This window comes from Oryza brachyantha, chromosome 1, assembly GCF_000231095.2.
Source record: "Oryza brachyantha chromosome 1, ObraRS2, whole genome shotgun sequence".
In the NCBI taxonomy this organism is placed as follows: domain Eukaryota; kingdom Viridiplantae; phylum Streptophyta; class Magnoliopsida; order Poales; family Poaceae; genus Oryza; species Oryza brachyantha.
This window is the reverse complement of record NC_023163.2, coordinates 2,576,329-2,590,883: the sequence shown is the minus strand read 5'-3', so window position 1 is coordinate 2,590,883 and position 14,555 is coordinate 2,576,329. Positions and strand designations below refer to the sequence as shown.

The window sequence follows — 14,555 nt, the reverse complement described above, 5'->3', positions numbered from 1 at the left end:
AAAAAACAGCACACTTTTTTGTTCCTCGGTTCAGAAAACCGAGTTACTACATACTTACTATGCAGATAATGAGATAAATTAAGGGGCAAATTTCAGATAACTTTGGAGGTAAAGCTGTAAAAACGCCTGCAGGTTGATTCAGCTAAGCTGGAGGAGAAAAAAATCTGTTAGCAAGCTTAGTTTACAAGTATGTTGGTAGAGCATACGTGGAGTAATGATACATCAGCATGCAAGGAAGCACAAAGCTGGTAACTTACTATGAAAAGCTGGTCAGTTTTTTACATGAATGATGAAAGTAATGGAGAAAGAAAGGACGAATCATAAGCTATAATCTGCCTATCTATATGCTTTGATTAGTTGATAGCATACATATGAGTTAAGGGACTAAAACATTTACCCGTTCACAGTAGTAATCCCAAAAGTTTTCACCACACCATACTCTAGAGAGTAGATCAATGCTACCAGGTTCTTTATTATTATCCAGTTAAGTCTAGTTCGACTTTCTTTGTACTAGCGTGTATATAGTACATGTAATTTTTTTGACCAGATGCTAAGATTTGAAATTTGGCATGCAGCTGGCAATGGTAATTAAGAATGCTTGAAATCAGGTCGGTCTTTAGGATCTAATTAATATAATGTCATTGCTGAGACGAACCACAATATATTTCTTCTCATTTGATAAATAAAGGAAAGATCAGCAAATTAAAGTGATCAATGGATCACGTGAGACAGTGGACTCTTGAGTTGCTTGGCGCATGACAGCATCTACTTAATAATTTTCCATTCCATGATGGCTAATCCATTTGTTTGTACAAACTTGTGGACTTAGTATAAAACTGATGTGATATTACTTGGAATCTTTTCCAGTATAGGCGCATATTTGAAGCAGAAATACGTGCAGATATAGATTGGCGTGTACTTCGATCTAAAAAGCTGTACATGAAGCCCTACAAAATCTGGAATATGAAAAAGGTGCATGCATGAAATGAATGATGCATGCCAACAGCCCAACACCTATAGAAAAAAAGGAAAACCCTAGAAATTGTGGCATCCATTTATTCCATTCTCCATAGAGATATCTATGAAAGTATCAAACAAAAAAGCAAATAGATGTTTAAAAGCATAGTTGGGCTACTATACTCATGGGAAAACAACTTCTATACATAATCTTATAAACAGTTCTCAACGGGCATGATTCCAGTTAGGGCAACTTAACTAGGAGCCGCTAATTTACATTTATTAATATATATTCACAAAAGGTCAACGATTTTCAAGGTGTCCATTCATACAAACTAGAAATACTTCAGATAAGAATATTAAAAAAGAGAGGAAAGGAACTGTGGAAGTGGTGTACGCATCCCTCCCAAAATACGAGGTGTTTTATCTAAAATTTGCCACCCTTCATTCCTCTGAATATCCTTATTTAATGAGAGGCATCCTATTTTTTTCCGTTTATCCTTAATCTCTTCTTATCAAGCAAAAAAGTTGAGGCTGCAATATCAGGGTATTCCCAATCTATAACACTAGATATAGTTTTCATAAATTTCCCATCATCAAGAAACTAGTACTAGACACTACTCTTACAATACAAACAACAATATTCCATACTTCAATTTAATGCTACTTATCTTACATGATATTTTGGATATTGTATAGAAACTATGTCTTATGCAAGACATGATTTTATTCTCTTTTCTCATTTATTCACTTGTCACATCATTTTTTATCCTAGATGATAACTTATTTAATGTTATGGATATCATTTTAGTCATTAGGTTAGGAATAGTGTGAAGAAACTTGCAAGCAATAATTATACGAGCAAAGATTGCTTTATTAATTTGGTGTCGGTAAGAGACTGAAGGCGTGTATGAAAAAGATGGGGCCAAGAAGAGAATCTAGGCATGAGGGGTGGGGTAGGGAGGGGCACATGGATGGGCTAAAGACAAGAAGAATACAAGTCACAAGGACAGGGATAGGAGGCATCATGTGAGCAAGATGTGCAGGTAGGTATAACACTACAGTAGGGGTGAGTAGCGACTACTACTACTAGGTGTCCATTTGTTTAACCCCATGCAATTAAAAGCCTCCATTAGCCACACAAACAAGCATCATCGGTGTCCAAACTAATAATGAACAAGGCACAATCAAAGGGAGTCATGGGCCACTACTGCTGCTACTGTTGTGTGATTTTACCTTGCATGGTGGTGTCCTCCTAGCTTCCTACTGTCTCCTGATGTATAATTTCATCTACTACATGTTGCTGTGGCCAAGGCAGACCACAGAACCATACTGCATATGAAAAGAAGAGAAACTTCAGGAAGGAAACCTCACTTGAGCTTCACACAACCAAAGGCCAATGGCTTGGTTACTTGATAGTGTGCCCTCAGCTCGACCATAAGCTCAGGTTACCTTCTTTCCACTCGCTAATTCCGTTTGGATCGGGACTTGCGCCCTCTCGACCAGACCAATTTAGGCCGTCTTTATTTTGCGAGGACACGAACAGGCAGCACCTGTCGTTTCAGGACTGGGATTGTTCGTGTGAGCAAGTTTTAGTCAATCTAATAGCTAACTCATATAATAGCTACTTATAAAATATATATCATCATATCTCACATGTTATATACACATTATATATTGGAGTCCATGCTGCGACTGTACAAATTAGTAGTCCACTCCTCTTCTTTCTTCTCTCTTCTCTCTTATCTCCTTAAAATATATTTATAGCTGACTTATAGCCTAGCAAGTTTAACAGTATAGCCAACTACTCTCTCTAATTTATTTATAGTCAATCTAATAGTCAATTCATATAATAACAACCTACAAAACATATACTACTATGTCACACCTGTCATATACACATTATATTTATACTACAGCTGGCTACAAATCTATAGCTTACTGCTCTTCTCTTCTCTCTTATCTTCTTAAAATATGTTTATAGTTAGCTTATAGTCTTATTTGTACCTACTCTATGGGGTTGTTTAGTTCCTAAATTTTTTTCCCAAAAACATTACATCGAGTCTTTGAACATCTAAATAAAGCATTAAATATATATAAACATTAAAACTAATTATACAGTTACGGAGGAAATAGTAGGACGAATCTTTTGAGTCCAATTAGGACGTGATTAGTCATAAGTGCTACAATAACCAACATGTGCTAATGACAGATTAATTAGACTTAAAAGATTCGTCTCGCGGTTTTCAGGCAAATTTGAAATTTGTTTTATAATTAGACTAACTTTAAATATATGTTTAAAGTTTTGATATGATGTTTTTTAAATTTTTTTATAAACTAAACAACCCCTGTAAATCAAGAATCGTGATGCACCTTTTACTGCAAATAGTGCAAATGATTTGACATGGCTAAATGTTTTAAGTTCCCAATGGAAACAACAGGCTCTATCTCGGTCGTGTTGTAGTGGCAGGTCCGTCAGGTTCCATGCAGGCTGGTGCAATCGAGGGAGTAACAGTAGTGGTTCGTGCTGGTCATCAGCTAAGGACTAGTACTTCAATACATTCAAATTTTACAGGACTTTTATTGAAATCAGTTTAGGGTGTGTTTAGTTACAAAATTTTTTGGATGATACATTAAACGTTTGATCGGATGTCAAAATGGGTTTTTGGACACGAATGAAAAAACGAATTTCATGGCTAGCCCGGAAACCGCGAGACGAATCTTTTGAGTCTAATTAATCCGTCATTAGCGCATGTGGATTACTTTAGCACTTATGACTAATCACGTGCTAATTAGGCTCAAAAGATTTGTCTCACGATTGCTCACATAACTGTGCAATTAGTTTTTCATTTTATCTATATTTAATACTCTATTTAGATATCCAAAAATTCGATGTGATGTTTTTGGATGAAAATTTTTGGGAACTATACAGGCCTTAGTTTCTGTGAAATTTATCCAAAAGTCCTCTGTTCCGAAGACGCACTAAAAGTCTATATGTAGTTAAGGGTCTCGAGTCAAACCATCAAACGAAATGGTGCTGGTTATTGCCTTACCGGTAGGCATCACAACAGCTCATCTAAATTTAATCATCTATATCTTCATTTGGATGATCATCTAAACTAGTTTTATCCTTCATATCTCTTTATACTCTACTAGATCATCTATATATGACATCCTCTATATCTCTTTAGAGGATAGAGAGGGATCATCTAAATATGAAGGTTCTCTCCTAATATGGATGATATCTAAAAATAGATGATAGGATAGTCGTTCTGTTGGAGCTTAATTTGTAGTCTTCATCCTCTATTTTTAGAATAGAGGGTAGGATAGATAAGTTGTTGGGGATGCTCTTAACAGCTAATCACATAGTACTCGAGTGGATAAGAATTATAAACTGATCAAATCCAGGATAGAGATATACTACACTACTAGTGCAGTAAGTTGTATAGTCTGGCTTTCATTTCACGAACTGCATATTTAAACTAGTTTTATCCTTCATATCTCTTTATAGTCTACTATCTTTATATCTCTTTGGAGGATATAGAGAGATCATCTAAATATGAAGGTTCTCTCTCTTAATATGGATGACATCTAAAAATAGATAATAGGATAGCCGTTCTATTGGAGCTCAATTTGTAGTCTTCATTCTCTATCCTCTATTTTTAGGATAGAGGATGGGATAGATAAGCTGCTGAGGATGCTCTTAACAGCTAATCACATAGTACTCGAGTGTTTTTTAGTTAACAGCTAATCACCGATAAGAATTATAAACTGATCAAATCCAGAATAGAGGTATACTACACTACTACTGCGGTAAGTTGTATAGTCTGGCTTTCATTTTACGAACTGCATATCTCGTCCAGTAAAGGCTAGAGTCATGCTTGTGTATGGAATTTAATCAATTTATACGTGTCAACATGAAGTATTGAAGGCATTGCGTACTACAGACCCAACAAAAAACAACATGTAGATAGAAGGGACAAAGGTTTGGCTGGCTTTAGCGTACCTAATGGTGCTGGAGTTAGCAGATGGATGGAACATGGAAGTCATAGAACAGTGGTTGCAGGCTTGCAAATCCATTAACCTTTAACTTTTCTGTCAGCTGAAAATAAGTTCCTTTTTATTTACTCTTCTGTTGGATGAAAAATAATAAACATAAGTTCATTTCTCTTTCATCCATTTTAGCGTAACAAACTTGAGGACTAGAATCCATAATTAACTGAATAACATATGTTAAATAAGAGCATATTTATGAAAAATCCATTCAGTATCCATTCTCTTTATAAAGGAATCATAGACAGCACCAGTAAAAAGAAAGGATGAGCACTATTATCTAAAGTTTTCCAACATTGACGAAGCTTGCGAAATACCACGCAGGAAATTATGCATGTAAATATAGTCTCAGAAGGGGAAAGATTATACATGTAACTGAGGATATTTAATTTGCAACGGTGAACAACAAACTATTCCCTTCCTTCTATATTATAAAACAATATAAAACATACTGAGTTTACCTAGATATATCCATATATCAATATATATATGTTTTATATATGTCTAGATTCATTAGTACACATGAATATAAACAAGAGCAAAAAATATAGATTACTTATGTCAGGGACATTCACATTGTTCTCCCGCTTTTTGTTAGCAGCTTTCTGCAATTCCACACGTTCCTGCGACCGCAAGGGTTATCTCACACAAACTTTCGTGAATCTTATCATAAAAAAGGTCAGTCTCCGAAAAAAAATCAACAAAAACACCGAGTATCAGATAATCAAATCGGGAGTAATTGACAACTCACGTTCAATTATGCGCTAATGTGGCATCATCATGGATTCAAATATGGAGTACAGAGATGGCTGAAGGTCAATTCACACTTGAGCAGATTAGCAGATGAATCCACATCTTTAGTGATTAGTACAACAAGAATACTATTCTTTAGAGAACCATATTGGGAGCAGTGCCCGGGATTTGTGGGTGGTGGAACTTAAACCTTTATTTCTTTCCGCCCTAAAAAGCAATTAGACCAAAAGTACACATAAAAAACAGCCCTAACCACCTTCGTCCTCTCCCTTTTCCTCTGTGATCTCATCATCTTCGATCAGTTTGGAGTACATATACCTTGCTCACAATCAGCAGTTTCTGCCTCCGCCTAAAATTCTTGAGTTGTTAATCACTCCCGAGGAAGACTAGCCTTTTCTTTTTTATATAATTCTATTCGGCTGAAAGAGACTTGGTTGCCGAAGGTACAAACTCATACAGCATGAAGTGCAAGATGACTAATCCTACTAGGTCCCAAATGTTCTTGCACTAATGTTGAAATAGTAACACATCAAATAGTTTATCTGCAGCATTTATGTGAAGAAGAACAGCTGTTCTATGTTAATTTTACGACATGATCATCACACTTATGCTGCATGTCATGAATCACCATCAAAATAAACAAATAAACTGATGCAATTTGCTAGGAAAAGTTAGGTAGGTGCAATGGTCAATGGTGCCAAATAAGATAACAATGCTGAAATCCAAAGTATTGCAATCCTTTCAAAACAAATACTCTATATGCAGTAGTATACTAGCAACTAGACAGTACAAAATAATGGTGTCCAAAGCACACCTAAGAACTCATGATTAAATATCGACAAACTTATGAGCATTTCTACCGTAATACAGATATGCAAATATTTCGGACGAGTTGCAAATAGCAGTTCATGTTATTATAACAGTTGTCACTATCATACTATCAGAAGGAAATAGACAATAGACCCAAGAAATTACGGGCATTCTTCCAGATATTATGAATATGCAATGTAAAATTTGATTGTGAGCATTGCAAGTAGTATTAGACCACATTTTAATCAATGGCAAAGCAAGAAGAAACAAAATTATTGTGGCGCTTACATTTCAACGGTATTAAAATATATGGCAGATTGGCTGTATGTTTGATAATAAAACAGACAAAATTGAAGTCAAGATAGCTTGTTTCAACTATTTTGCTGATAAAGATTTTAAGTTGTTGGTGTCCTTTCTCGTAATGTTATGCAATGTCAATGATCTTCTGCTTAATTTTAACCAAGAGAACATCAGCCATGCAACAATTCCCTAGATGCAGTTTGGCAGAAACTAGTAATGTTATTCCATCTATCCAATAATAAACAAACATTAACCCCAATTTAAACCCACAGAACTACAGCCAAATAATACAGTATGCCACAAACTAGAAATAAATAGAAAGCACAACCTTTACTACCTGCAGTAATAAACAGAATGTCCTCCAAGAAAGATTAGAGTTTCTGAGATGAACTCATACCTGAATCAACACAAAAATAATTAGCATCTTGTTACATATGCTTGTTAAGTCGTGCACATTCCCGCTCATGAGGAAAATTATGCGTAACGTAAAAAATAGCTCATTTTTAAACTGCATGAGATAGGCTGCAAAGACTAACGAAAAAAAATATAAGTTTGATACAATTTCCTTGCTGTCCTATGTGATGCAGTATATATGTACCTTAACTCCTTAAGCCACAAAACATGCACTGAAATCACCAAAGGATTTCAGTGATTAGAAACATCTTAGCAGTTCTGCTTCCATCCCAAACCAGCACCGTGCTTGTTGACAGTAGGCTGTATGGGTTCTACAATACCCTTTGTGCTTTTCCCAAGGGCTTCGCCCTAACAGATTTGCAAGAATAAAAGAAAATCAATAGGAGAGTCAAATACTTATTCCAAAAATAGAAACCGGATCAATGATTTTGCCTGTGTTTCCACAACAACCTGAATCAATAACAGAAATTTTCAAGAAACATTATAACTCGTTATTCCTTACTGATCTTAGATTCAAAAAGAATATTATTGCCGAAACATATACATAGTGCCAAAGGAGAAAAATAACTGCATGCAATCTAGGTTGATGTCTACCTGAAGGATATGTCTGTCCTGACCACAGGGCACTAAAATTTGTGAGGGGTGTTTTTCACGTTAAAATAAGTCCAATGCGTTCTTTTCAAATATATATATTTATATTCCTCAAAGTTCTGCATATGTCCTGGCAGTAATTTTGCCGACATCCTAGAATGCAAAAGGCATTCAACAAGTGGACATAAGATAGAGAAATACTTCCTTCCAGCCCATGTTCTCCATCATTTTCTTGGCAGAATTCAAGCCACTGGAACGGAAGTTCATATCTACTGATGCATCTCCCATCAGAACCATTCCTTCATCTGTTTCCTCATGTTCATAAAAATTGGTGCTGCTACTTTGCTTCTGTCCAGGCCCTATCCCTATACCACGGTGTAGGACCCTTCTCTCAGCAGCTCTGTCCCTATAAGCATATATCCTGTGCTCCTAGGAACATTAAGAACGTATCAAAATATCGCATTAACAACTTGGGAAAAAGCGCATATTTAAAAAACCTAGAGATATGGCATTTTTGTTGAAAAGATTATAAACATGAAAAATACTAGCAGTGTGTGTACATCTTGACACAATAATACAAGGTTCAGTCAACTGCTGTAGTACCATAAGGCAGAAATACGGCAATATGAAGCATTCCGAAAGAATGTGTACACTGTTCAGCATTTTAAAATTACACTTTCTACATATCATTTACAGCACGGAATCAGTGCTCCATATTGTATGAACTATGAACACCTGCGACTTACTGGTTCGATCTGCTGTAAGACAAGATTAGAGAAAGCTACCAATACCATTTTTATTTTCTAAGAGGTTGTCTCATGCGGAGAACAACAAAGCACTATCCAAACCACCTGAATTGTATTTTGGCAACCCACACTGTTATAGTGTTATGTAGGGGTAGTAATCACAATTCGCAAAAGCACATATGTATCCAATACATCATGAGATACCATGATTATTGATTTTCACAACTCAGGTTTCATTAACAAATTCAACAGATGAGTGCTTTAGGCAACTGAAATGGGTACGACGGAAAAAGAAAGAAAGAGTTCTATAGTTCAACACTGGTATCTGCCACTTGCTGCAAAATTGTTAGAACTATGGATAAGGCACGGGTTGAGCTACTTTATCAAATGATAATGAGTACAATCAGTTCTTCTTTACTTACATTGGCACTAGCAGCGGAAACACCCCTTATTGAAAATACATCCATGACTTCCGATTGACACTGTGCTGTTGGCTGTTTATGCAAATTGTTATCAGGATTGGCATATATGTTGGGAAAACCCCAATCTTTTGTTGGGTTGGAAGAGTCATATGATGATAAAGAGGCTAAGTATTTGCTGCTAGGTCTCCTTAGCCTGTATATTTTCCCTGATGACATGACAAGTGAGTAATTGTAAGCAAAACATGGCAGCGTCAGGCCCCAGTTTGTCAAGCAAAAGGTAGAAAGAAATGGAAGCTTCTCTTAATAATATTCCACCTTTCAAGATTAAAACAAAAACCAAGAGAAAATTGAATTGCTTAAATCTTTAAAGTTGTTTGAAAGCAAAAGTATAATTTACTGGTAAGACAACCTGCTTATTAGCATTCAAAGTATGACGCATTTCATATCTATGTCAAACCTATAAAACTTTACCTGATGAAACACGCACAAGATCAACATGAACTTCATGCACAGGGGCAGTTCTTAGCAAGCCACCACGAGCAGGCAGAGAAGGATGAAGCTTACTAGAGCCCTTAACTAAACGTCCCACGAGCCTGACAATGGGTTGACCTTTACTGACTGGTTCTTTGACCATATCCCAGTCCCACAGATCGATGCTCGGAAATAATGGTTGGTCATCAATTTCTTGCTCTACCTGACCATATTGAGAAAGCCATTTTTCTTCCTCTGGGAAGATTATTCAAAACCAAGTATCAGAATGAAAACATGAAACGGTATGCAAGATCAGTCATATGATGTGCATAAGTATCCAACACTTGCTAAGCATTTCCTGGTTGCATCAACTTTGAAACAATAAACTTACAATGACAATAGTGACATAGTGGCTCTCACCTTCACTCAGAGATTCATGCACAGTTGTAGAATTCTCATTTTGCATTCCATCTTCTGTTTGGTGCAAGGTAGCATCATGTAAAGAGGATGGTTCATTTTCCGAGGCAAAGTTACCAAGTTTGTTTTGGGTTGTCTCACTTCTATCTCCCTCTGGAGTATTTAATTGGGGTTTTAGAGTACAAAGTTAAAGAAAATTCCAGAACAAGAAAACTAAGTGGAGAACTATACTAACCATTTGTTTGTGAGCCCCCAAGTGGAACTTCATCATTGGCCTCTGCATTAGAGTAGCCTGACAGAAACATATTGATTAATGTTTCCTCCATCCTGTATACAAAATGCAAGCACAAAATATCAGAAGACCAACAAAAGAAAAATCATCAAATAGGAGTGCAGAATTTTTGTGCAACAACCATTCTGATGGTGGCCGCTGTGTTTCATTCTGGTTATCTGATATATCTGGTTCCAATCCTGCTATTAAACATGAAAAGAAGTCACGTTACTTTTTTTTTAAATCCAACTATATTGAAGTTCTCTTTTCCACAATTTTGTTCCAAAAACAGTAGTGCAGGCCATTTTCTATTAAGGGAAAAATAAATCTTAACACTTATGGGTTTATTTTCACAAGTATCACATCTAACTACTGTCATTGATAGTTTGACATGAATTGAAAGGTTGCACATAATTTTCCAAAATTTTGAAGAGAATGGTAGTAAAATAAAGACTATAGATAAGCGAAGACAAAAAAAAAGGGATGAAGCTAGAAAATAAGAACACATATGTACTGAAATTAAAAAAAAAAAGTAGTAGAATGTTCAGATAATGACACATACATGAGGGTTCCAGGAATCCTTGATTAGATTCATCGCATGGATGCTCTGTTTTTGTTTCATTTCCCTGTTTGAATGTGGATGTAAGATTATAAATTTACATGAGAACAGGGCAAGCAGAGAAAATTGGGTAAAGCTGGATGAAGTCCCACTTACTGCATCTGGCATCCATGGCATGTAATTTCCATTTTCATATATGTAGTACTGACCATCTCTACTGCTGTAATACCATCCAGCGACGGCATCATGGTAAAACCCAGTACTGAAAGAGAAACATTCAATTTTCAAGCAAATATCAGCTGTGTCAATTGAATCACAGAATTCTATTGACCAATACCAATGGTGATAGACATAGTAACTACTAAAAGATTTATGGATTACTTGAGAACCTCAACTCCCCGGCGGGCGTGGGTTCAAGTGCGAACCACAATTACACGACATAGTTAACGAATAATTATACCAAAAATCACAAAAATATGCATCACGAAGCAATTTTTTATTCCCCAAATTGGTAGGCACTTCTCACATCAGAGCTATTACTGCTAGTACCATCAGTAACAAAAATGATTTTACGACCCATCAACGCCCATAGCTCGTGCTGCATACCCGTATGCGCAAGCAAAGCAACCACGCTCCCCATCACCCGATCGCGTAAACTACTGCGAAATCAAGGGCCTCTAGCGGCAGCAACCCCTCGCGACGGCCAAAGTCGAAGAACGAAACCTCGGAGTCTAGGGCGACAAGACAAGCGGCAAGGCCGGGGGAGGGGGGCGGGCGCCGTGGGGTACCTGGGGTGGTAGTAGAGCTGGGAGTCCTCATCCCATTCGAACCCGCCGCCGCCCGCCAGTCCAGCCTCGCCTCCGCCGCCGCCCCCGTCCATCGCCCCCTAGCCGGAGCACCAGAGATTCGAGGGAAATTTAACTATTTGCCACCATTTCAAACTACCACTCATAGAGATGCCACTTTTAGGTTAGGTTGTACCTTAATTTTTTGCCATAGGAAAGATTGTGTTTGCTAATTTTTTGCCAATTGTGTATATGTGGCATCTCAACAGGACATGCTAGTATGGATGGTAAGAGTGAAATGTCCCTTTTGGCCCTATCTCTATCTTTTATTCCGTAAGACGCAAAATTAATTTTTTAAAGATATTTTTATATTAATATATAGCCGAAAGAATGAACATATGAACTTGTTTGTCATAGTTATAGTCTACTGTATATGATTAGAAGCTATGAATTTGGTTCCTTTGGCCTACTAGGAATGTCCTGTTGTATGGTAGGATCCTCTGTATGACATGATGATTTTTTGATGATTAATTGTATGCTGTAGTCATCTTTTGAAGATTAATTATATGATGTAGTCAAGCTTTTAAATTGATATTTATGATTTATATATGAGTTGGAGACCTAGTTATTATGCATATACACGTGTATGGTCTAATTTTTGAACGGGTGAAATTGGTGATTGTTATTTATTCATGGATTAAAGAGTTGTTACTATACTCGTATATATATGTGTTCATTCTTCCAGCTATATATTGCTATAAAAATACCCAAATAATTAGTTTTGTGTCTTATGGAAGATAAGACATACATAGGGGCAAAAGGGACATTTTACCTCTACTATCCATGCTGGCATATCGTGTTGAGGTGCCACATATGCACAATTGGTAAAAATTAGCAAACACTCTCTTTCCTGTGGCAAAAAGTTAAGGTCAAGAGTGGTAGTTTCTAATGGTGGCAAATAGTTAAATTTCCCGAGATTCGAGGCTCGACGGCCGCCGCGCGCTTCGATACTCGTCAGCGTTGTCGCCGGAGGAGCTGTGGGCCGGGCCAGACGGATTGGGCCTCGAGAAATAACCGAAGCAGTAACCTCCTTGTGGCTCACCTGGGCTATCGAGCTCTTGGTCCAGTGGCCTGCTGATCACATGGGCCTCGTTTTATGGACCCGAGTATTTGGACTTCCCGACCTCTCAAAAAAATTATTATGTCCGTGTTTTAATAGATGACGTCGTTTACTTATTGTCATTGACTATTCGTCACAATAAATATGTAAAAGTTTAAGTTTATAAATAAAATACATTCCATAAATCCAAACACAAAAATAAATCATAATTATATAAGATTTTTAATAAGACGAATGGTCAAATATGTGTCAAAAGGCCAAAAGAATCGACTATTAAAATATGGAATTATTATTTGGACTTCACATTGGTCGGGTTTAGCATCTGGGCAAACTGGCGATGTCTAGCACGTTGCTGAGAAAAGAAAAAAGGGGTAAAGTGGATTTTTTTTTCTTGCCATGAGAACCTGAAAATACCTTTTGGAAACTCCTAGGTGAAAGTACATATTTCTAAAAAGGTTGTCTCCTAGATAGACGGTTTATAAAATAATGAAAATGTTTTATATCTTTGGCCTTTACCAGTAATGTAAACATTCATCGCAGCTAGCAATCCAAGCAGGACAATAACAAGAACCACACGAGAAAAAAGAGATTGTGCGGAGAGAGACAAAGACCGGGGGAGCCAAAATATTCCAAACTGATTTAAAGTTAATTTTAGGTTTTCTTCCTCTTAGTTTATTTTTCAGCATTTGCTTTTAGATAGCTAATAACATGTATATAAAAGTTTTATTATTTTTTCTTTGCAAATATATTATTTGTGTTTTCATTAAAAATGCCAAAAAAATGACTCCTTTATATATATGCCTCCAGTTTAGTTCAGTTCCCACGGAGACCCGGTACAGCCCAGCGCAGAAAACCGAAGAGACCCAAGTGTAGCATCTTGCTTGATACATACGGCAAATTCAGTCTCCTGACACACCCGATCTTCAGAGCCATCGACCAACCAACTTAATTAACTACTGGTACTCATAATCAACTTTCAAGAGATGAGTTAACTAATCAATTTATCTCCAATTCTCCATCGATGGAGTAGTTGCCTGCGAGAGAGGGAGTGCGTGCATTGCATATTGTGCATGCATCCGCTGACAGATGCACGAACGGCGCTGGATGGGCACGCACGAGGCGTCTGTTTAAGAAGCTTTTTAAATTCTAAAAAGCAACTGCTTAGCAGTTAGTTTATGGTTTATGAGAATCTAAAAAAGTCTGTTTAGCTTCTGAATTTTTAGTTCACTTTCTAGAATCTCTAACTATATATTCTCGGAAGTCGTTAACCGTTTGGGGCAGCTTTTGAACCTGCAGCTGGGAGAAGCTCTCCCACACATGCCCAAGGGAAGCAAAGGGTGAATGTTTAGGCCTTTCTAGAAAAAATCAAATGGTATATTTATAAATAAAAATAATTTATAGATAAAATATTTATGTATATGTTTTTGGTAATAAAAACTAAGGTTGAAAATAAGTTAGGATAAAATGACTTTAAAATTTTATTTTAGTTTACAATGAAAAAATGGGGAAAGTCAGAGAATAATGAAAGGAGTAGATCGATCTAGAGCTGACTCGATCGATCAGCATGTCGTCCTAGCCAGGAAGTTCTCGATGCATAGACGGCTTCGCCTTTGGAGTTTGGAGTTGTATCTCGAGTGTTCTGCTTGCATGCTAGCTAGTGGTACAGTTGCAAGGCATGCGTGCAGAACTATTTTACCATAACTATGTATAAGAAAATTACCTAATAGATATGGTAATAATTGATAATAGAAAGACATATGTGGATAACACATATAAAAATTGATCAAAAATTACATAAAATTGCTCTTATACATGATGCATCATACCACCAAATGTTAATTAAATTTGATAAAATTTTATAGTATGAACACATGTTTATAAATTTT

The 14,555-nt window shown here is 36.6% G+C and overlaps 1 protein-coding gene across 7 annotated transcripts; it reads right to left on the bottom strand.

Moving 5' to 3' along the window:
* Positions 1–5,558: 5,558 nt before the first annotated feature.
* Positions 5,559–11,686, bottom strand: LOC102707527 (angiogenic factor with G patch and FHA domains 1). Of its 7 annotated transcripts, none has more exons than XM_040526948.1 (12): positions 11,553–11,686; positions 10,921–11,026; positions 10,768–10,831; positions 10,348–10,408; positions 10,170–10,261; positions 9,938–10,087; positions 9,518–9,772; positions 9,047–9,252; positions 8,080–8,307; positions 7,472–7,635; positions 7,211–7,404; positions 5,559–6,305 (listed from the first exon to the last, which is right to left on the bottom strand). In XM_040526948.1, exons 1-10 carry the CDS (start codon positions 11,642–11,644, stop codon positions 7,537–7,539), a joined length of 1,353 nt encoding a protein of 450 aa, XP_040382882.1. In that variant the 5' UTR covers positions 11,645–11,686; the 3' UTR covers positions 5,559–6,305; positions 7,211–7,404; positions 7,472–7,536. The 7 variants fall into 7 exon arrangements, with proteins under 7 accessions (XP_040382882.1, XP_015688239.1, XP_006643805.2 ...); XM_015832753.2 differs by having other exon boundaries at positions 5,559–6,112; positions 7,271–7,404; XM_006643742.3 differs by having other exon boundaries at positions 5,560–6,112; positions 7,202–7,270.
* Between the last annotated feature and the right edge of the window lie 2,869 nt (positions 11,687–14,555).

Coding starts and splice junctions, on each gene's coding strand:
- LOC102707527 (XM_040526948.1), bottom strand. CDS start 11,644: ATGGACGGGGGCGGCGGCGGAGGCGAGGCTGGACTGGCGGGCGGCGGC. Junction 9,253..9,517: donor TCTTGTGCGTGTTTCATCAG/GTAAAGTTTTAT, acceptor TCATGTCATCAG/GGAAAATATACAGGCTAAGG. Junction 8,308..9,046: donor TTTCCGCTGCTAGTGCCAAT/GTAAGTAAAGAA, acceptor TAATGTTCCTAG/GAGCACAGGATATATGCTTA.